General features: G+C 37.2%; 1 protein-coding gene across 5 annotated transcripts in view; it reads right to left on the bottom strand.

Annotated features, from left to right (window-relative positions):
- The window catches only part of ZYG11B (zyg-11 family member B, cell cycle regulator), a 90391-nt gene that overhangs the window by 58989 nt on the left and 7585 nt on the right, over nt 1-23817 (bottom strand). For 4 of the 5 annotated variants that reach the window (XM_023629944.2, XM_070259957.1, XM_023629949.2 and 1 more), the window contains one exon: nt 7804-7969. The exons of the other annotated variant lie outside the window; for it this stretch is intronic. In XM_023629944.2, the coding sequence (XP_023485712.1) occupies nt 7804-7969 (166 nt within the window). The remainder of the gene's footprint in view (nt 1-7803; nt 7970-23817) is intronic. 5 annotated transcript variants of the gene reach the window in all.

Below are 23817 nucleotides of genomic sequence, written 5' to 3' on the forward strand. Positions count from 1 at the left end.
TACAGGCCAGATTTTGAAGATTTAGTACAAAAAAGATAAGAACGCAAAATATCTCATTAATAATTTTCTATATTGACCATGTTGAAATGGTATTTTGGATATATTGGGTTGAATAAAATTATTAAAATTAGTTTCACCTGTTTCTTTTTACTTCTTAAATGTGGCCACTAGTAAATTTAAAATGAGAGACATGGCTCTCATTTGTGGCTCCTGTTATATTCCTATTGGCAGTCTATTCGAGACAGTCTTTTAAACTAGCTGAACTCCAATTCAGGGGGTAAATTTCACGGTGGGGGTTCCATCTACTGAACACTGATTAAACAATTACTATATGTCAAACACTACCAAATGTTGTGGCTACAAAGAAATATGAGGTATGCCCCTATACTCAAAGATACAAAATTCCATGGAGCAAAAAAGTCTCAAACATGGCAAATCTCAAATTGAGATATATGGTAGACCAGAGCCAAGTACTAAGTACATAGAAGAAAAGAAAAGGAAGCAATCCAACACACCTAGAGATCTGGAAAAGATTTGATGGAAGAAGTGATCTTTGAGCAAGTCCTTCAAAGATGAAGGAAAAATTCAAACATGGAGAAAGAAGGTGAGGGCTATTAAAGGAAGAATAAATGGTATAAACAAAACCTTAGAATACATTTATCGAATCATTATGTTGTACACCTGAAACTAATAAAATGCTATATGTCAATTAAATCTCAATAAAAAAGTGCAAAAAAAAGGTCTTAGAGATATGAAAGCACATCACATGGTTAGAAAATGGCTAGTAGTTCTATATTGCTTGAACATAAACAACTAGAGCTATAAGATGATTCTTTCCCTGATAAAGAGGGAAAGAAGAACACAGATAAAGACCTACATATGAGTGAGAATGTGATGCATTTCTGGAGATTTAAATATGCAAGTGAGGTGAGACAAGAAATGAGGCTGAGGAGGTGAGTTGGGGCTAGACCACTCTGAAAGGTCAAGAGAAGAATATGGACCAGCTACGGACCTTGGAACCCAAAGAACAACATGGTGGAGCTCCTGGGTTTTGTTCTTGCCCCATACATCCCAGACTTGAAGAAGTTGGCAACCCAGAAATGTCAACAGACAAAAAAAGATCCAAAAAAATCTGCTCACTCTAGCCAAAGCACCAGGAGAGGGGTAGACTAGCAAGACAGAAAACTTTTAGAGTAACTAACTTACTTCAGCCAAACACCACAGAAAAAAATTGTGGCCCCACCCTCACTCACACCAGCAAAAGCCAAGAGGGGAGGCTAGACTTTCACCCTTGCTGGGCTTTAACTAGTTGCCCCAATCTCCCAACAGGGAGGTGTTAGAGAAGGCATAGTAGGGAGCCAGCGCTTTCGTTCCTGCTGGGTGCTAAGAGCCACTCTCTCCCCTGTGACGTCAGTGGAGCCATCTGGGGAGCCTGGACTTTCACACCCACCTGGCAGCAATGAGGTGCTCCTCCTCCTCCCTGCTTGGGTGGTGTCATAGGAAGCCTTGTGAAGAGTCACGACTTTCACCACTGCCCAACAGTAATGAGGCCACCGCGCCCCAACATGGTGTCAGTGCAAGCCAACTGGGAAGGGAAATGAGGTAGTCACACCCCTCTCAGCTAGGGAGGCATCAGTAGAGTCCTATAGGGAAGCAGAACCCCAACCCCTGCACAGGAGTAGTGAGGAGCCCCACATCTTGGGTGTCAACAGATATCAAGTGGGAAACCAGAACATTTACCCTAATTACAAGGCAGTGCCTCAACCCTCTGCTGCTGGAGTGGAGTGAGAGACAAACTAAAACAGAAGAGTCTCATAACATAGTACCTATAATGTCTAGATTTTAATCAAAAATCATCGTCGTACCAAGGACCTATAAGATCTCAAACTGAAAAAAGACAACCTATAAATGTCAGCACTGAGGTAACAGAAATGTTAAAATTACTTGACAAATATTTTAAAGGAGCCATCACAAAAATGCAGAAGTGAGGGATTACTAATATGCTTGAAACAAATGAAAAATAGAGTCTCAGCAAAGAAATAGAAGATATAAAGAAAAACCAAATGAAAATTTTAGAACTGAAAAATACAACAATGGTTGGGTTCAATGACAGAATGGAAGGAACAGAGGAAAGAATCAGTGAACTAAAAGATAAAACAATAGAAGTTACCCAATCTAAGCAACAGAAAAAAAAGAGACTAAAAAAATACTGAACAGAGCTATTTGTCATTGAAGTCACAGAAGGAGAGGAGAAAGTGGGTGGGGTTGAAAAGGTACTTGAAGAAATAATGGCTACATATCTATCAGATTGGCTCAAATAAAAAACTAGTAATAACACCAAATGCTGGCAAGTAGGTGGAGAAACTAGATCAATCATATGTTGCTGGTAGGAGTGTAAATGGTACAGCCACTCTGGAGGACAATTTGGCAGCTTCTTAAAACCCAAACATGCAACTACCACACAACCCAGCAACAGCATTCCTGGGTATTTATCCCAGAGAAACTAAAACTTATGTTCACATATGCTGTACATGGATGACTACAGCATAATAATAGTCATAATACTGGATATTATATTCATAACAGCTAAAAACTGCAAACAGCCCAGATGTCCTTCAGTGGATGAATGGTTATACAAACTGATGTATCCCGTAACACTGACTACCCCTCTGCAACAAAAAGGAACAGACTAACACAAACGACAATGCGGATGAATCTCCAGAGAATTATACTGTGCCCAAAAGTCCAATCCCAAAAGGTTATCTACTGAATGATTCCCTTTTTACAACGTTCTTGAAATGATAAAATTATAGAAATGGAGAACAGAAATGGTTGCCAGGGCTTATGGAGGGGGAAGAGGCAGGAGAGAAGTGAATGTGGCTATAAAAGAGCCACATGAGGGATCCTCGTGGAGCTGGAAATCTCGACCATATCATGTCATAGCCTGGCTGTCACACTGTACTATGGTTTTGCAAGATACTACCACTGGAGAAAGAGGCTCATCTGTGTTATTTATTATAACTCCATGTAAATCAACACATAAAACATGTAAAAAATGCAAAGTTTAATTTTAAAAAAAGAGATAACTGAGGAAAACTTGAAGGTGTGTTGACATGGAGTTAAGGGAATTCCATCTGACGGCTTCAATTTTCTTGGCAAGGATAAATAGCAGAACGTCTGAGAAGAGCAAAGAACACCTGAAACGACCGTTAGGAGCACTGGGTAGCTGATCAGGAAATACTCAAGAATTCCTGGGCAGTGCCAAGAAGCCCCACCTTTATATTGCCTCCTTATGCAGGTTTCAGCCTCGTTATTGCCTCCTTGGAGAAGCTTTCTCTGACCAGCCAAGCTAAAGCAGATGCCTACCTTTTTTATCCTCCCTTAGAGAACCATGTTCTTTTCCCCTCGGAGAATCTACCACAAGTTGTAGCTCAGGTTTGTTTGCTTCTTAATTGTGTCTCCCACTGGACTATATGCTCCATGACGGGCAAGATTCATGTTGTGTTCAATATTGTACACTCAACACCTAACACAGCGCCCGGCATGCAACAGGTGTTCAACAATTTTCTTCTTCTCTGGAGCTTCCTTCTCATACATTTTACTTTTATTGGGCTTCTGCATCTTCTAGTAACTCCTTTCACAATACATTAAGGACATTCTACTAAGGACCCTTGTAAAAATCAAACATAAAAAGAGACCCTGAGATAAGATCAATGTTTTCCTTGTTTATGCCACAAAATAAATTCACACTTTTTTTTTTTGAGGAAGATTAGCCCTGAGCTAACATCTGCCGCCAATCCTCCTCTTTTTGCTGAGGAAGACTGGCACTGAGCTAACATCCGTGGCCATCTTCCTCAACTTTATATGTGGGACGCCTACCACAGCATGGCCTGCCAAGCAGTGCCGTGTCTACACCCGGGATCCAAACCGGCAAACCCTGGGCCGCCAAAGTAGGGCATGCGAACTTAACCGCTGCGCCACCGGGCCAGCCCCAAATTCATACATATTTTTAAATGTTAGTTTTGTTTTTAACAGCTGAAACTTCAGACTCTTCAGTTAATTAAGACTGATTTTAACCTTATAGTTACTATCACAGTGCCTTACGAAATCTGCTCTCAAATTTTGAGACTGTATACCTACATTTAGTAAAATGGGTAACCCCTGACCTCTTTGGGTCAGTCTACATTAACTGAATTTTTCTAATAACTAAGTCTGAATAAGTGTAAACGCCTAGGTTCGAGAGTAACAGAACTAAAAGAGCAAGGAATTAAAAAAAAAAAAAAAAAAAAAAGAGCATCAGATCTAGAAACTAGTCCTGTGTTTTTGAGTCCTGGTTCCAACATTTATTTGCTAGTTGACACTAAACACTACACGAATTTCTCCACAAGTCTAAGATTCCTTATCTGTAAAATGTGAATTATATCTCCCTCACAGGAATTGCTGTGAAGATTAAATAAGGCAATATACATAAAGAGCATCTTGCAAACTGAAAGCACACAAATGTCATTAACCATATCTGAAGGAAATCTTTCTAGATTACCTTTTCTTTCTTTTAAAAATAAACATACTGGGGGGCCAGCCCAGTCGTGTAGTGGTTAAGTTTGTGCACCGCTTTGCTGGCGGCCCAGGGTTCCCAGGTTCAGATCCCACGCATGGACCTAGCACCACTCATCAAGCCACGCTGTGGCAGCATCCCACATAAAGTAGAAGAAGATTAGCACAGATGTTAGCTCAACAACAATCTTCCTCAAGCAAAAAGAGGAAGATTGGCAACAGATGTTAGCTTAGGGTCAATCTTCCTCACAAAAAAAGAGAAAAAATAAAAAAATAAAAAGAAACATACTGAAGAATCACCTGTCTTTCTCCATGAACAATAATCGTACTTACTAACTGTATTTAAATGAAATCTTCCTTTCCTGTCACACTATCCACTTGGGTTATTAGTTAGCAGCCTGTCCCCTTCAGATTATCAATTCTTAATTTGCTATGGTCAGAGAACCAAGGTAATTAGAACTGTCTATATTTAAGAATCAATATACTCGGGCTAGCCCCGTGGCTAAGTGGTTAAGTTTGCCTGTTCCATTTTGGTGGCCCGGGGTTTGGCCGATTGGGATCCTGGGTGCGGACATGGCACCGCTCATCAGGCCATGCTGAGGCGGCGTCCCACATGCCACAACTAGAAGGACCCACAACTAAAATATGCAACTATGTACTGGGGGGATTTGGGGAGAAAAAGCAGAAAGTCAAAAACAAGACTGGCAACGGTTGTTAGTTCAGGTGCCAATCTTAAAAAAAGAAATTTTTAAAAAAGAATCAATATGCTCTAAATGTGGGTTTCTCAAGGGCTTCTTTCAATGAGTAAAGGACAGAGCCTAAATAAAAAGATTTTGCCCCAAAGTATGTTTTACTTCTTTCTGGTTTAGGCTATAGACAGCTGGGCTGACCAGGATTGTGACTTCCAAAATAAGTGGTCAGATAAGTGACCCCCAGATAAAGGGTACTAGTCTGGGAGTACAAACCTTCAATCACCTAGAAAATCTATTTTGCTGTTCAAAGATACAATCCATAATGTTTCAAAAGATATTCCTCTTTTCAATTTAATCCCAAACCAAAAGGCTGAAAATGTCAAGGTGCATCAATTTAGATTAGGTAGACAGTATAACACACAGGCATTATCATTAGATGGCAAAATTCTTATTCTGATTCCCGGCTCTTACACACACCTTTTCTGGAAAATCTTTAGCACCGAGACACAGAATGAGCAAAGATTATGACACGAGAATCATAGATCCCAATAAATAAAACTTGTCAGCATCAGGCCTATTTTAACAAAGACTGCTACCAATATCATTAATCCTTCAAAACGGGTAAATAAGTAAAAGATTTTAAATGTAAATAATATGTTAAGTATTTTCTAAAATCATTATGTTATTTAAAAAATATATTACCAATTTTAAAAGCATTCATGGAACAACTTCTTTCTCAAATATTTTATTATGAAAATTTTCAAACAGAAAAATTTATGAAACAGCTTTTAAAAATTGTGACAAGAATTGGCAATATGTTCTTTTGCATATTATCAATAGTATCCACTGTTGATTGTTTGAAGGTGGATATCATTTTTACAAAGAAATTAAATAATTCAGAACACTTTTTGATGAATAAGGCAGATAATCACATTGGAGTAACACAAATAGGGGCAGCAAGTTACTTCTCTGACCCTCAGTTTCCTCATCTGAAGGCAGCTTGAAAAGAAGCAGCAGAAAACACATTTTGATCAAGCATATAACCTCTCCTCTCCAAGATACTACTCTGGAGGACAATTATTTAGTTACACTTACTTAACACAACTACTTTCATTATTTTACCTATATGAAAGTATTTGCCACAGTGTCTGGCAATGTCTTACAAGGTTTCAATAAATGTTAGCTGCTATTATTAGCTATCAGTAGCTATATTTCAAAAGGGATCTGGCAAAGTTAAAACTTTAGTTAACATTTTATTCTTTTGTTTTATAAAACTCGTTATATGTATATATATTTAAATTGAATATGCTAAGCATTATCATTAAATTGAGACTAAAAAGAAACGTTAGCACTGGCCTAATCTCTTAAATTGTTGTGCAGTTTTGTATGGGACCTCTAACATATATAGTACCTACTGAAATTTACCCTAGTTCCTTTGGCAGGTTGGAAGAATTCAAAGAGACCATAGACTTGAGCAGTGAAAATCAAGGAGTGCAGATGTCTTCTTCTTTCTTAAATTATTCCAAAATGCCTCAATTACAGCCTCATTTCTCCCATCTTTCCTTGGAATGCATTTTCTGCATTCACGATTGATACATATGTATATATGTGTGTGTATATATAAAGTTACAATACAAGCGTATAGCATGACCTGGCATCTAGGAACAGGGATACCTTTAATGTAGGTGTAGGAAGGTTGTGTTGCACAGTGAAAAGAGCAAAGATCTGGAATCAGACACATTTGTATCTGAACCAAGACTTCACCATTTACTAGCAGTGTGACCCTTAACAAGTTACTTCTCTGAATCTCAAGTTCCTTATCTGTATATAAATGGGATAATAATAGCTACTTTACAGGATTTTTGAGAAAATTCAAGGAAAACATATAAAATGCCTGGCATGTAACAGGCAATCAATAAGTGCTAATTATTATTATTGCCACATTTTCATTCTATTTTATAGTTGTAGACAAATTATATTTCCTACTTGTAAGAGTTTATAAACCCTAAGTATACAAAGGGTATTGCATGTCTTTCAACTTAAAACTTACACAGAAGTACCAAAACTCCTCAATATACATAACCAGAATTCCACAGATAAGACTTTCTCAACTTATTTTCAGAATTCATTTTGGAAAATAGAAGTACTAAATTAGCTATTATTTCCGATTTCAAAAGTCAAAAGCAGAAACTAGTTTTCCATAACAGTATTTATTGATTCTCCCACTGCCAAAAAGAGATGTAAGGTATTTTATACCAGTAGACTTCTAAAAGGATATTTTGGAAGTTAGAGAAGTTATTTTTGCCATGAGAATGGCTTCCCAAAGCAAAAAAAAAGAAAAGAAATGATTTGCCCAGATTAGAAAACAAAAATGCTTATTCCAAATTACACAGTAAATGGCAGGAAAGGCAAAAATAAATGAAAGCCTTTTCCTGGAATCAGGCTCATCTAGCCTTTTCTGTTATTTCTAAGAAAATAATTAAATGGCACAGCAGTACTGCAAAATCCAATGCCAATTAACAGCACATAATTTTTGTTTCCTCTGTTTATTTTTTACCATGAAAAGCCATGGTCTGAAGCAGTCGATCAGCCACCTCCTGTGGGAATACTCCAGGCTCCTGCAGACACAACGTTCCATCTTGTCTTTCTGAACAGAACTTCTCAAGGTGAGTAGTCAGGAAATTCAAGCAGATATCAAGTAAGGAATAGGGAGATGCCTCCTCCTTGGAACCCAGGTAGAAACATAAAGGGAACACAAAAGTCAACAAGTTTAGTTTCCAGAAAAGAAGACAGCAAAACATTCATTTACTCCTTCAACAAGTATTTTTACTCAGTGTCTATGTAATAAATACTGCATTTTTTTGGTTTGTTGTTAGTGCCATCAAGTTGATTCTGACTCCTAGCGCCCCTGTGTACAGCAGAGCGGAACCCTGCCCAGTCTTTTTTTTTTGTCTTTTTATTAAGATTATGATAGTTTACAACCTTGTCCTGCCCAGTCTTTTTGCTCCATTCTCTCATTTTCCGGTACTATATCAGACAATGCTCCGCTGCTATTCTTAGGGTTTTCACGGCCAAGTCTTTCAGAAGCAGGTGGCCAGACCCTTCTTCCTAGTCTGTCTTAGTCTGGAAGCTCCAGTGAAAACTGTCCACCATGGGTGACTCTGCTGGTATTTGAAATACCAGTCGCATAGCTTTCAGCATCACAGCAACACACAGCTGTCATAGTATGACAAGCGACAAATGGGTGGTGTGGTTTCCCTGATCGGAAACGAATCCGGGCTGGGGTGGTGAGAGCACCAAATCTTAATCACTAGACCACCAGGAGCTGGCTAGATACTGTGTTCGGCAGTGGGAATACAACACGTAAACTCAGGTTCTCAAGAAGCAGAAGAAGTGAAACATTTAAACAAATATTTACATAAATACTATTAAATCCTATAATTGAGGACATATTAGGTAGCATGTAAGCACATAGCAGGATGCCCTAATCAGTCAAGGATGGACAGAGAAGACCTCGGAGGCACAGCAGATTAATCTTCCCAAATTACCCCTAAGACCCTCCCCTGCTCAAACCTTCGATGGACTTCCATGGGTCTGAAAACAAAATACAAAATTCTTAGATTCTTACACTGTTGCCTGAGTCCTTCCAAAATCTAGCCCCAGTTTACTTTCCAACTTGATCTCCCACAGAATCCCCATCCCAACTGGATAGTTCAAATATGATAAATTTTTTTGGGTAAAAGAATTTGCTATAGGTGTTAGCATCCTAAAAAAGAAAAAGGTTAATTCAGTTATTCCAGTCTGAGGAACAAAGAACTAATCAAATAAGCAGAAAGATTTAAGTGTAAGGGTTTTAATTATAAAAATAAACACTCTAGCTTTGGCAGTGGCATGGGCAAAGTATGGTCCTCTGCTGATCTTCTCCACCTGTCTTGGAAACCACACCACCTTTGAGAGTGGTAGAGCCCTGACTAGCGATCCCAGAGTTTATAGGAGCCAACTTGATATATATGAAGTAGACACCAGAGTTCATATAAATCTACCCATTTGTTAACTGCAGCCCTTTTAGTGTTCTTTTAAAAATGGCGATGTAATTATGTCATCCTGATACTTTAAACTCTTCAACAATTTACCAGCATTTTTAGAATGAAGACTGAAATCCATCCCATGATCTTCAGGGCCCTGTATGATCTAGCCCTGCCTCCTTAGCATTATCTCATGTTATTTCCCCCTGCACTATCTTTCTTCAAGTCACATCAACTTTCTATTTCATGAAAGACACATTCTGTTTCTCATCTCAGGAGCCTTGCACACGCTGTTTCTTGTACCTAGAATAATCTTATCTCCCTCTCCTTTTTCTAGCTAATTTCTAATCATCTCTCAGAGCATAGCATAAATTTCGATTGGCAACTGGCTCCTTCACTTTCTAATATGAAGTCAAGATCTCCTCTACTTCCGGAAATCACTGTGCATCTTATTATTTTTTTAGTAATAAGAGTTGGAATAAAATAAAGAACTTTCATTAATAAGAATGTATCAACATGGGTTCATTTATTGTAAAAAATGTACTGTACAAATGTAAGAGGCTAATGACAGGGAAAACTGGCTGTTAGACAGGAATGTTCTGTACTACCTCTGCAATTTTTTCTGTAAATCTAAAACTGTTCTAAAAATAAAGCTCACTTAAAAATAAATATAAAAAATAAAAATAAAAAAATAAATAAACACTCTAAATGTCCCCCAAAAACAATAATATAATGAAAATATAACTACAGCAGCTACCATCCACCAGGTGCTTTCTGTACGACTCTGTGAGTGCTCTACGTGAACTATCCAACATTTCATTGATTCCTCACCCCTATTTTACAGAGTACTCAAGCATTACCTTCATTTTTGCATAATGGAAAACTGGCTCAGCAAAGTAACATCTTTCTCAGCATTCCAAACACAGTAAGTGACAAAGTGTAGCTTCAAATCAAAAACTGATTCAGGAGTACAACCTTAACCACATTATACTACACATGTGGTATTTTAATGGCTGAATAATATGCATTCTTTAAAAATTAATGTTCAAAGATAGATTAATCACATAGAAAAATACTCATAATACAAAGTAAGGTACAAAAACTAGTTTATAGAACTTTCTCGACCTGATAAAGGACATCTATAAAAAACCCAGTTAGTATCATACTTCATATTGACAGTCTGAATATTTTCCCCCTAAAATCAAGAATAAGACAAGACGTCTGCTCTCACCACTTCTATTCAACATTGCACTGAAGGTCCTAGAATTAGGCAAGACAAAGAAATAAAAAACATACACATTGGAAAGGAAAAGTAAAACTACCTCAATTTGCAGATGACGTAACCCTGTATAAAGAAAATCGTAAGGAATTAACACACACAAAAAAACTATCAGAACTAAAAAAAAATAAGTTCAGTAAGGTTGTAGGATATCAGATCGATATAAAAATATCTATTCTATTTCTACACATTTACAATAAACAACCTGAAAATGAAATTAAGGAAACAATTCCACTTACAGTAGCATCAAAAAGAACAAATACGGACAAATTTAACAAAAGAAGCATAAAGTTAAAAAATTAAAGACCTAAATAAATGGAAAGACATTTGTATTCATAGATCAGAAGACTTAATGTTGTTAAATTGATCTACAGATTCAATAGAATTCCCATTAAAACCCCAGCTTCATTTTTTTGCAGAAATTAACAAGCTGATGTTAAAATTCATATGGAAATACAAGGGAACTAGAACAGCCAAAACAATCTTGGAGAAGAACAAGCTGGAGGGCTCAAACTTGTCAATTTCAAAACTTACTTAAAAGCTACAGTAATCAAAACAGTGTACTGGCAGAAACAGACATATAGATCAACAAAATAGAGTGGAGAGTTCAGAAATAAACTCTCATATTTAAGGTCAACTGATTTTCAACAAGGATGCCAGGACAATCCAATGGGCAAAAGAATAAGTTTTTCAACAAATGGTGCTGGGACAACTGGACATCTACATGTAAAAGGATGAAGATGGAGTCCCAACCTCACATCATATATAAAAACTAACTCAAAATGGATCAAAGACCTAAATGTAAGAGCTAAAACTATTAAGCCCTTAGAAGAAAACACAGGTATAAATCTTTCTGACTTTGGATTAGTTTCTCAAATATGACACCAAAAGCACAAACCACCAAAGAAAAAAACAGATAAATTGGACTTCATAGAAATGAAAAACTTTTGTGCTTCAAAGGTCATCATCAAACAACAAAAGACCCCAAATAGCCAAAGGAATTCTGAGAAAAAAGAACGAAGCTGGAGGTATCACACTCCCTGATTTCAAAATATACTACAAAGCTATAGTAAGCAAAACAGCATGGTACTGGCACAACAACAGACACACAGATCAATGGAACAGAACTGAGAGCCCAGAAATAAACTCACCCATCTATGGACAGCTAATTTTTGACAAGGGAGCCAAGAACATACAATGGAGAAAGGAATGTCTCTTCAATAAATGGTGCTGGGAAAACTGGACAGCCACAAGCAAAAGAATGAAAGTACACCATTATCTTACACCACACACAAAAAGTAACTCAAAATGGACTACAGACTTGAATGTAAGACATGAAACTTCTGGAAGAAAACCTAGGCAGCATGCTCTTTGACATCAGTCTTAGCAGCATATTTTTAAGTACCATGTATGACCAGGCAAGGGAAACAACAGAAAAAATAAACAAATGGGACTACATCAAACTAAAAAGCTTCTGCACAGCAAAGGAAACCATCAACAAAACAAAAAGACAACCTAACAATTGGGAGAACATATTTGCAAACTGTATATCTGATAAGGGGTTAGTATAAAAAATATATAAAGAACTCATACATCTCAATAACAAAAAAACAATCCAATTAAAAAATGGACAAAAGATCTGAACAGACATTTTTCCAAAGAAGATATACAGATGGCCAACAAGCACATGAAAGGATGTTCAACATTACTAAATGTCAAGGAAATGCAAGTCAAAACTCCAATGAGATATCATCTCATGCCTGTCAGAATCGCTATAATTAACAAGACAGGAAATAACCAGTGTTGGATAGGATGTGGAGAAAAGGGAACTCCCATATACTGGTGGGAGTGCAAACTGGTGCAGCCACTATGGAAAACTATGGAAATTCCTCAAAAAATTAAGAATACAACTACCATATGATCCGGCTATTCCACTGCTGGTACTTATCCAAAGAACATGAAAATACGAATGCATAAAGATATATGCACCTCTACATTCACTGCAACATTATTCACAATAGCCAAGACTTGGAAGTAACCCAGGTGCTGATCAAGGGATGAAAGGATAAAGAAGATATGGTATATAGACACAATGGAATACTACGCAGCCATAAAAAAGGATGAAATCTGGCCATTTGTGACAACATGGATGGACCTTGAGGGTATTACGCTAAGTGAAATAAGTCAAAGGGAGAAAGTCAAATACCACATGATCTCATTCATAAATAGAAGATAAAAACAACAACAAACAAACACATAGAGACAGAGACTGAATTGGTGGTTACCAGAGAAAGGGGGAGAGAGAAGGGTGAAAGGGGTGATTAGGTACATGTGTTTGGTGATAGACTAATTAGTCTTTGGGTGGGAACATGATGTAATCTACACAGAAATCAAAGGATAATGACGTACACCCAAAATTTATATAATATTATAAATCAATGTTACCACAATAAAAAAAAAAGGTCATCAAGAAAGTGAAAAGAAAATCTGTAGAACAGAAGAAAATATTTGCAAATCATACATCTAATAAGGAATTTGTATCTAGAATACATAGAACTCAATAATAAAAAGACAACTCAATTAAAAATAGGCAAAGGTCTGAATGGACATTTTTCCAAATACAAATGACCAATAATCACACGAAAAATGCTCAACATTATTAGTCATCAGGGAAATGCAAATCAAAATCACAATGAAATAACACCTCACACCCACTAGGATAGCTATAACAAAAAGGCAGATAATAACAAGCGCTGGTGAAGATGTGGAGAAACTAGAACTCTCATACATTGCTGGTGGGAATGTAAAATGGTGCAGCCACTTTGGTAAACAGTCTAGCAATTACCATATAACTTAGCCGTTCCACTCCCAGGTATATATCTAAGAGAAATGAAAACATATGTCATATAAAAACCGGTACGTGAATGAATGTTTAGAGAAGCATTATTCGTAACTGCTGAAAAGTAGGAACAACCCAAACGTCTATCAACTGATGAATAGATAAACAAAACATAGTAAATCTCCACAATGGAATATTATTCAGCAAAAAAAAAAAAAAAAAAGAATCCTGATAACATCATACAACATGGATAGACCTCAAAAACATTATGCTAAGTGAAAGAAGCCAGTTACAAAAGACCACATGATTCCATTTGATTTATGATTGCATTTATACAAAATGTCCAGAACAGGCAAATCTATAGTAGAGACAGAAAGTAAATTAGTGGATACCTAGGGCTGGCGGAGGGAGGGTTGGAGGACAATGAAAAGCGAATGCTAACAAGTTCAGGGCTTCTTTTTTGGGGTGATGAAAATGTTCTGAAATTGCTTGTGGTTATAGTTTCACAACTCTATGAATATATTAAAAACCATTGAGGGGCTGGCCCCACAGCCAGAGGGTTAAAATTCTGCATGCTCTGCTTCAGCAGCCCAGGTTCACGGGTTCGGATCCAGGACACAGACACACACCACTCGTTAAGCCATGCTGTGGCAGTGCCCACATACAAAATAGAGGAAGACTGGCACAGATGTTAGCTCAGGGCTAATCTTTCTCAGCAAAAAAAAAAAAAAAGAAAGAAAGAAAGAAAGAAAGAAAAGAAAAAGAAAAAAACCCCATTGAATTGGATATACTTTAAATGAGTGAGTCATATGGTATGTAAATTTTATCTCAATAAAACTGTAATAAGAATTAGTTTATAAAACTGTAAACACAAGACTAGAAATAAATACATCAAAATGTTAATAGTAGTTAACTCTGGGTGATATGCTATCAGTTGTCTTCTCTGAATAAATCAAGCTTTCTATACAGCATGTGATTTCTATCATCAAAAAGTTATCATAAAATACTTACAGGTTATTTTACAGTTTACAAAGTGCTTCCACATTGACATATTTGATTTTGTTGTAACTGAGTAAGGTAGGTATCAAAGCCACTATTTTATAAATGAGGAAACAGACTTCATAAATGGTTGGCCCAGTGTGGCAGACTGTTAGCTGCCAACTATAACATCTCTTCTTCCACATTAATACAATCTTTTATTTTCACCTGAGCACATAACTCCCTGTAATAAAGCTACATATTCCAGGCTCCTCTGCAGCCAGATGTAACTAGGACACATTAGAAAAAATTCAGAGGAAATAATTCATCAAATTCAACTTCTGCCTCACAGAATTTTGCCTATTCTTATTTCCTGAATTGTCACTATGAATTCTTCCTGCTTTTTCTACTCTTCGTTGTATCATCCTCCTAAATTTTAAAATTCATCACCCAGATGGTAAATTACACCTTTCACCTCAGTTGGTAAATTTCAAGATAATCTAATAATTTCGCAGAAGAGAAAATAAATCAAAGTTGGGTAACTGTCAGAGGGGAGACATATAAACCTTCTAAGTACATAATTTTTAGAAGCTATTTTAGCAGAACAAACCCAGGCAGTAATATATGAACACTCAGAGTATTTAATTAATCATTCTAAAAAATTTTTTCCAACTGGTAAAATTTGTTCAACACGGAACAAAAGCAGGTTTTTGGAACCCACAAATTTTTCTTTTCAAAGAAATTCCCCCTTATCTCTGTCAGTTCCTATTAGTAAGCATAAGACTTTCCTAGTCAGCTGCTCTTCTGCTGGGACGTGCATCTGCCTAATAGTTAATAGCCTGGGCTTTGGAGCTAGAGTGTAAATCCCAACTTTTCACTTGCTAACTGTATGATATTATAGAAGATACCTAACCTTTCTGTTCATCAGCTTTCTCATCTTATAATAAGGATAATAATACCTACCTCATAAAGTTGTTGAGAGGATTAAATGAGATAAAACAGGAACCAGAGAACTTGGGATAATGGCAGTATGTCTGGAAACACACTGCTTGTAAGGGGCGGAGCCAGGATTCAAACCCAGGAAAAGTGGCTCCAGAGCCTATGCCCTTATCTGCTGCAATATACTATCTTTTCAACTTTAAATACTAATTCCAAAAATATTATCTTACCTGACACTCAAAGCAGGTCTGTGTTGTGAACAAGGATAATCACCCCCATTTAAAGACAAAGAACAGAGAGGTTACATGTTAAGCCAGTGACAAAACTAGAACTATACTCAGGTTATCTGAAATCTACTCCAAAACCTACGCTACCATCGTGATTTCCCCAAATCCCCGTCATTTAAGCTAACAAAGAGGTACTGAGAGATCATGTTTCCTATTTTATTCTTAAACAAATAGGAGCAGCACAGGAAGACTACCAAAGAAAGGATAAAGCAGAAGCTGGAATTCAGTGTCTAAACAATTCATCTCTTGGAAATTCCTGCTCAGAGGGATTTTTTCCTTAACCAACTAGGCACGCCCCAGGCAGAGCAAAAACAAAGCTCCTACTAAAAAAGTAGAGGAGAAAGGAGGTCAAGTCTGACTCCATTTGATCAAAGACTAAACAATTCCTAGGAAGAACAAACAGGAGAGTTCTTTTTAATTAATCAAAATGGCTTCTACTCAATCTGGCCCAACCCGGCTCTTTAATACACAGCTCTTATCCTAGCACTCTTCGTCTAAAGAAATGATCTCACTGACAAAACTGATACGACCAGGCAAGGGATTATTTCTTCAGGAGAATTTGTTGTATTTGTTTAGGCAAGAACAGAAGAGGAACTAACGCTTTGGTGAAAGAACTAAGCTGAACATACAGTTTGAAATATCACCCCCTAGTGGTGACAGCTGAGTAGTAAGAACAGAGAAACTCTCAGAGGGAGTGATCAGAACAGAGAACTCAACCCTAGCGTCAACTATCACAAGCACAGCGGGCAGAAGGGCAGGGTCCCTGAACCACGGCTGAGAAAATCTCCTATGGCAAATAGGAAAACAACAACCCCAGCCTGGAAGACCAGCACAGCCCTTTATTGAACTTTTTTTGGTTAACATGGTGTTTTCTGGAACAGGATATAATCCTGACATTGTGAATCATTCAAATAAAGTTTGCCCCGATTGGTCCTCTCAAATTCTATGATGGCCAGATTGTAAATTGGCACAATTTTTCTGGATAAAAAAGATTCAATAACAATCTTAAAAAAAACCTATACTCTTGATCCAGTACTTCTTCATCCAAGAATTTACCAAACAAAGGAGAAATAATCAGAGATATTAACAAAGACATTTACAGAAAGAGATTAATCACAGTTTTTCTGACCAAAAAACCCCACACTAAAATAGGGGGAAATGGTAAGCAAATTATGTTATATCAACTTCACAGAATATTATACAGCAATAAGTATGTTTCTGAATAACTTTTAATGACATGGCAAAATGCTAAGAATAAAATATTAATCTAAGCTAAAAAAAAAACCCTGTATATGCAACAGGATTTCAATTAAACATCTATACAGGCATAGGAAATGATATTGCCTGAGAAGTTATTTCAGAAGATTATAAATCCACTTCTAAATTAAACAATATATTGTGGTAAATCTATAGAGAAGAACAAGGAAAAGATTTAAAAAAAAGGACAGTGGATACCTTGGGGGTGGGGGAAATGGCACAGAGGAATGTGGCCCACAGGGAAAAACATGGCAGTGGTCATGTTCTATTTCTTAAGTTGGATGCTGGGTTTTTAGGTATTTATTTACTAGGTTCCATGGATTACATAAATCTTTCCTATGGTATTCTAAGTACATCAAATTATTAAAAATGGAAAAAAGACAAAAACAAAAACTTGTGGAAATTAAAAAAAGCTGTGTTCACGCTTCTGCTTTTCAAATATTATAAGATAACCAAACAACAGCATCAATTTTATCAATGGTGGTCATATTTTTCAATAATATATGTATTCAAACTAGTAAGAATAGACTTTTTAAATTAGATTCAATAAAATTATTTTAATTTTGAAGGAGAATGTGTGTTTGTGTCCACACACGCACACTTATTTCTCCTCAATCTGCTGTAACGTAGCTTCTCACCACGGTTCTTATGCCCTTTCCCTATGCAGCCTTATGGTCCCCAGAGGTTTTCCCACCTGATAATGATGGACTGGGTTGGAAGGGAGTTTTGAGAGGGTTTTCAGGGGAAAGGTAGGGAAGCAGCTATGATGAATAAGGGAAGTACATAGGAATAAAGAGGGAATTTTTAGAAGCATATCTGTGAACTCTACTATACTTCACAATGTTCCAAAATTTGCCAATAAAGACTTGGAGTTATTTTGAAATGACTTTTGAGCTGCAGGATTATGTTCCAGGGATTATGACCTTACTCTGAGACTAGACTACATAGTCAAAACTTAACTAGTCATACATAAGCAATTAAGGACTTTCTCCCACTATTAAAGCTAGGTATACAGACACATCTTCTCTTCTGCTCTTGCCTTTAGATATCACAGAGCAAGGCTTTGAAGGAACAACAACAAACAACAACAACAACAAAACAGGAGAAAAGAATGACTAGACTGAAAGAAGGTCAGCGGAGGTCTTGACATGCATGGCACTACCTACAGGAGACACAGAACACTCTCAAATGTTGAAAAGAAAGAAAGAAAAGTAATAAGGAGAATCTTCGACATTAAACATCTGTCTAGCACTTTAATTTATAAAGTCTTTTCAAAACAATCATTATGACTCGGTGAGGTAAGGAGAACAGAGATTATTTTTGCTGAGGTTCAGAGAAGGAAATGTTACCAGTGGTAGCTGATGAGGATCAAGGCCGCCCCACAGAGAGAAGGTCAAGGCGTCCTGCGCTACAGAGCCATCTATATCATCCTCCAGGAAGCATAGGATGTCCTGACCTGATCCGACCTGATTTGTATCCAAAGTTATAGGACCATCCGATAACCAGACCCCACCTGCACTGATATCATTTTAACGACTTTTTTACATAATCTTTCCCTTGTCTTTTAAAGAAATAACTCACATACCTATGCCTTATAAATTTAGCCTTACCCTCAGCCCATATTTGCAGCTCTTCACTGCCCATGGGTCCTGTCCCCATGCTATTCTCTGAATAAAGGAGCACTACCACCAGAACTTGAGAGTCCAAGAAATCTTCCTTTCGACTCCTCAGCTCACCGAGCCTGCATCAGTAGCCATGCCTCCCTTTCTTTAGATATGCTGTTCCTTCTCCTTAGAATGCTCTTCCTCACCTGTCCATCTGTCAAATTCCTACTCACACTACAGGAGCCAGTAGATATGTTCACTCCTCCATGAAGCTGTCCCTCACATCCCAAAACCCAGGCAGAGATAATCACACGGCAGCTTGTGCACAGTTCAATTACAATTATCTACTGTCTAACTTTCATTTGCTTAGAAGGCTGTCTCCCCCTCTAGACTATGAGTTCAAGGAAAGATAGTAGTTCTCAAAGGTTTTTTGTCTGTAGCCTACTTAGGTGGGGCAAAAACCTTATGGTCTACCAATCTCTCTCGGTTCCCAAGTTTCAGAGGAAAACAGCATTAACTATGAAGTATCACTACAAGGAAATGCTTTTTTCCTTTGGAGAATTAACTTTGATTTTATTGTACTGGAACTGTAGATTAACCCTGTTCACTACAAGGAAATTGTATAGACATCTGCTTTAACAACAAGAACATGGATGTTTTCTATTTGAATAACAATACATTGTCAAAGTCTAAATTTAGAAATTTTTATGTCAAAAGTACTATCAATGCAAATATACATCATCACACACTAGGTTAACCAAATAAATCACAATAAATGATAGCAATAATAAAGTTAAATTAATGATAATTCATAATTAAGATACAAAACTAGCAACAATATAAAAGTACCACCAACTCAGACAACACTACTGATGCATCGATTACAAAGCTCTCTCCTGAGAAATCAGGAATCCCAACAAGCTACATTTGTACACATGTAGTAGGAGCTCGCAACACTTCAAGTGTGAGACAGACTTCTTCATAAAAGACTATAGTCCTCAGTAAACTCTAGTAATCTAACTTTAGCTACATGATTACTAAATTGTAGTAATTCTTAATAATTCACTAAGTAGTTCTCCAGTATGGAACCCTTAATAGAATATAAAAATTACTAGCGTGGAAAACCACATTATTTACCAGGCCCTAGAAGTTAAGGAAAGAATTTTTAGAATAGGTCATCATCCATCAGGAGCTCCGTGTCCTAAGCATGGAAAACCACTGGGGTTAGGACCCATACCCTATCCATTTCTGTATCCCATGCTCTGGCACAGAGCAAATGCTCAGTGTCTATTGAGTAAGTGAATAAATGAACTACCTATAAGCAGATTCCCCACTTGTGAACTACTGCTTCTTATAAGAACATGGCACACCTGGGGGCACGAGGCAATGAAACAGGGCAGAAAAGGGAGTAGAATAGCTCCTCAAAACAGCTTTTCCATCTTACTACTTTTTGAGGCACATACTAATTTCTACTAACAAGAAAATGTCTGACTGAGACATCAACCCTCTCGTTCTCTCTCTCTCTCTCTCACACACACACACACACACACACACTCCAGGAAAGACACACATGCACGTATTAGCAGTATATCTTTTTGGTTGGCTTTCCATTTCTTCAGAATCCAGCTCCTTACCTCCCTGACAACAAAGAAGATCACTACTTATCTATCATTCATTAAAATTCTAGGTCCAGTATTCCTCCTCCTAACTGCAATGCCTCTGGCGAAGCTACTTCATTTTCATGCCTCAGCTTCCTTATCTGTAAAATGAAATTTGTAATACTTTTCCTTTCACTTCATAAGGTTATTGTATCAAATGAAATAAAGGACACAAGTATGCACTGTTTACTGTAAGACATTGTTACCAGCATCATCCACAATGTGTGTTTTTCCTTGCAACTAACCAGAAGAGAGACCTCATTACTCAGAGGTTCTGAAGGCCACAGGCTCTGTCTTTCACGAGTCTCACACACTCACTAACTCTTCCTAAACCTTCTCATGGTTTTCTTTTAATCTCCCTTATAATTTTTTTTTTTTTTTTTGCTTTCTTATACTCCCCTTCCTTGAAGTATTTAGTCATTTACACAACACTCAGCTTAGAGGCATTCTCAGTCACTTGCACATCACTTAGTTATCTATTTTGTTGGTTGGTTTGTTTTAGATATTTAAAAGCTTTCTTCTGTTACTGTACTGCCAGGGTCATGGCAAGGAAGCATTACAATATTCTAGGCAGTGGCCCATCCATTTCTACCAATCGGGGAAGTGGGCGACACTGGGAATTGACTACTTATAGCAATTGCAGTCTCCTGTTGGAGGGTTTCCATTGCTGCTGGTGTGACAAATAATGAAATAGAGCCTCACAGATCAGGCATCTTCTATTCTTGGGAAGTGAGGCCCCATAAAATGCATCCAGTAAATTACTTGTTGAAAGAATTAGTAAATTACTACATGCTAACATCTCAAAACTCATTTTATTTCTCCCCATGAGACAAGACTACAGGAAACACCTGATATAAAAAGTCATAAAATTGCCTTAATTCCTCAAGACAGAGCTTGTGGACCTCAGAATCACTGAGTGATAAGGTCTCTCTTTTGGTTAATTAAAAGGAAAAATACACTTTATGGATGATGCTGGTAACAATATCTTACAGAAAACAAAGCAAATTCATATCCTTTATTTCATGTGATATACCCAATAACCTTACAAAGTGAAAGGAAAAATACAAATTTCATTTTACAGATACGGAAGCTGAGGCACAAAAATGAAGTGACTTTTCCAGAGGCATGTGGTTCCCAAGAAGAATACTGGACCTGGATTTGAATTCTAGTGGTGTTACACTCAAATTATCTAGCTTTTCTAACCCTTGGTTCTGTCCTTTGTAGAATGGGGATAATATTAGAACTTATCTCTTGATGTTAACCTCAGGATGAAGTGAGAAAGTGCGTTTAAAGCTCCCGGAACAATGCTTGACAGAGTAATCACTCAGAAAATGCTCCCTTCCCACTTGCTAGCCGTGACCTTGCACTAGTAACATAAACTTAAGTTTCAGACACACAGGACAGCAGTTCACGGTTGTAGATTCTCAAGGGAGACTTTTCCCATCCAGAGTCCACGTCAAGACAAACAAGCTTCTTTGTCTCCCTACACCATCTGCAGATATTTTTCAGTCCACCTTTTCATGAAGGGTTTGGGCATTTTAGGGTCCTGGCTTTACGTAACTGCCTCAGTCCCAACCGAATCAGGCTCAAAAATCTCATCTCCTGCCTGAAAGGTTCCTAAGACTGACAAATCCTTCAACAGAAGACAATGGCTTTGATACTACTATTTTTGCATCCCTGGATGATTTTTTTCCTGAAGATTGGGCCAGGAACCAGGTGACTACAAATATTACAAACTTGACAATTTTGATTAGAAATAAAATTTTTATTGATATCTCTCTGAAGGACTATGTAATACTGTGGTGAAAAAATGTGGGCTTGGGCATCAGATTGTCTGGATTAAAATGCCAGCTCTACCACCTACAAAACGATGTAACTTTAGGCAAGGTACGTAATCTCTCCACACCTCAGTTTCATGATCTGTAAATGCAGACAATAACAGTACCTACGTTACAGGATTGTTGTCAGAATTAAATAAATTCTAAGTGCAAGACACTTAGAATAGTGACTGGCATATATTAACTGCTCAGTAAATGTTAGCTATTATTATAGAATATAAACTCCATCGAACAAACACTATGTTTTGTTCACTGCTGTATTCCTAGAGCCTAAAACAATACCTTCTACATCGTGGGCACTAAATGTTTATTGAATGAATAATGAACAGTCAAGCACAAATTTATTGTTAGATGTATTTAAAATACTTATTTGCCCCTAGAGAAAGAGACTATATGTCCAGAGAGAAATATTAAGTCCCAAGTCTAGCTATGAAATTAAAGAATAAAATCGAAAGGCAGACAAGCGTCATTTGAGTTCACAGGTATAAGAAACTTCAGATACTGGACAATCTTCGACTCCTCATTTTAGTAGTACTCTATGGGAAATCTCTTCTTAGTTTACGTGGGGTTTTTTCCCCTAGTATTTTCTACTACTGATTCAACCAAGTCAGACTTCCAGGAATAAACATCTAATATAACCTTAGATGTGATCTAATTCCTTTACCTTCCCCTTCCCCAAACACAATCATTTGACAAACGAGGAAGAAAGTCTAGAAGGTGCTATCAAGGACACAAATATATTGTGCTCGTGGGCACAGATACACTGAACTATCTGGCATGGACTCTGGGGAGTTGTTTTCTTTTTTAAAAATCACGAACCACTCTTCAGAGATCTCTAGACGCCAGATAAAAATGCAGGTAAGGCAAGGTCCTTGCACATATCACTCCAAGGCCTGGTCAGTGTGGCAAATGGCTATGTGCTAAAGGGCAAGGAGCTAGAATTCTATCTAAAAAAGAACAAGGCCTGGAAAGGTACATAAATCCCCTTCCCTTCCATCCTAGCTCATGCATAAAGCTATTCTAAGAAACAAAACAAAAATTCAGGTCAGTGATCACCAAGCAGATGAGCAGATCATAGGAATCGCTAACTCAAAAAGATACTTTAAACATTATTTTCCTCTTAACTACTAGCATGAGTTTTGAAATATAATACGGTAAGCAGAGAAGCCAGGTTAATAATGGAAAGAGCACTGGGCTTGCAGTCAGTCCTGGCTCTGCTACTTACTAGCTGTGTGACCTTAGGAAAATAAATTAACTTCTCAGTTTTCTTATCTGTAAAATTGATGCTAAACCTCTATCTTGACTACCTCACAGAATGGCAGTGAGGAATAAATGGAATGTACAGGAAAATATCTTTAAAATACTAAAGTACTATGCAAATATTAACATAATTGAATGAAGGGTTTCTGGTATGAAAAGTTCGGTAATATATTCAAAGAGATAAGAGATCAAGTTTACGCAAAACTTAAACCTGTAAAAGCAGCTTGCTCTGATCCAACAGTATTATAGTTAATAGAATGTATCTACTAGAACAGTTACGTTTACCTTGCTGGAATATTACTACATTTTTTAAGAGGTGGAAGGGATCATAGAGAGGATTGAATACAACTTCTTCATTTCAGAGATTTAAAAATGGAGGCAGAGAGGTGAAATTATTTGCCAAAGACCTATGAAAAGAAAACAACCGACATTACATAACCAAGAACATTCAAACCTTTTTTTAATGCCCTTAGAAAAGGAGAATATGACATTGAACAGGCATTCAGATGCTGGAGGGCTAAGAAAAATGTTTATACAAAGGAGAACTGGAGACAGGAAAAAAGAAAAACCAAAAGATCTTTATATGGAACTAAGAAAATGTTTAAAT

Source organism: Equus caballus, chromosome 2, assembly GCF_041296265.1.
Source record: "Equus caballus isolate H_3958 breed thoroughbred chromosome 2, TB-T2T, whole genome shotgun sequence".
Lineage (NCBI taxonomy): Eukaryota > Metazoa > Chordata > Mammalia > Perissodactyla > Equidae > Equus > Equus caballus.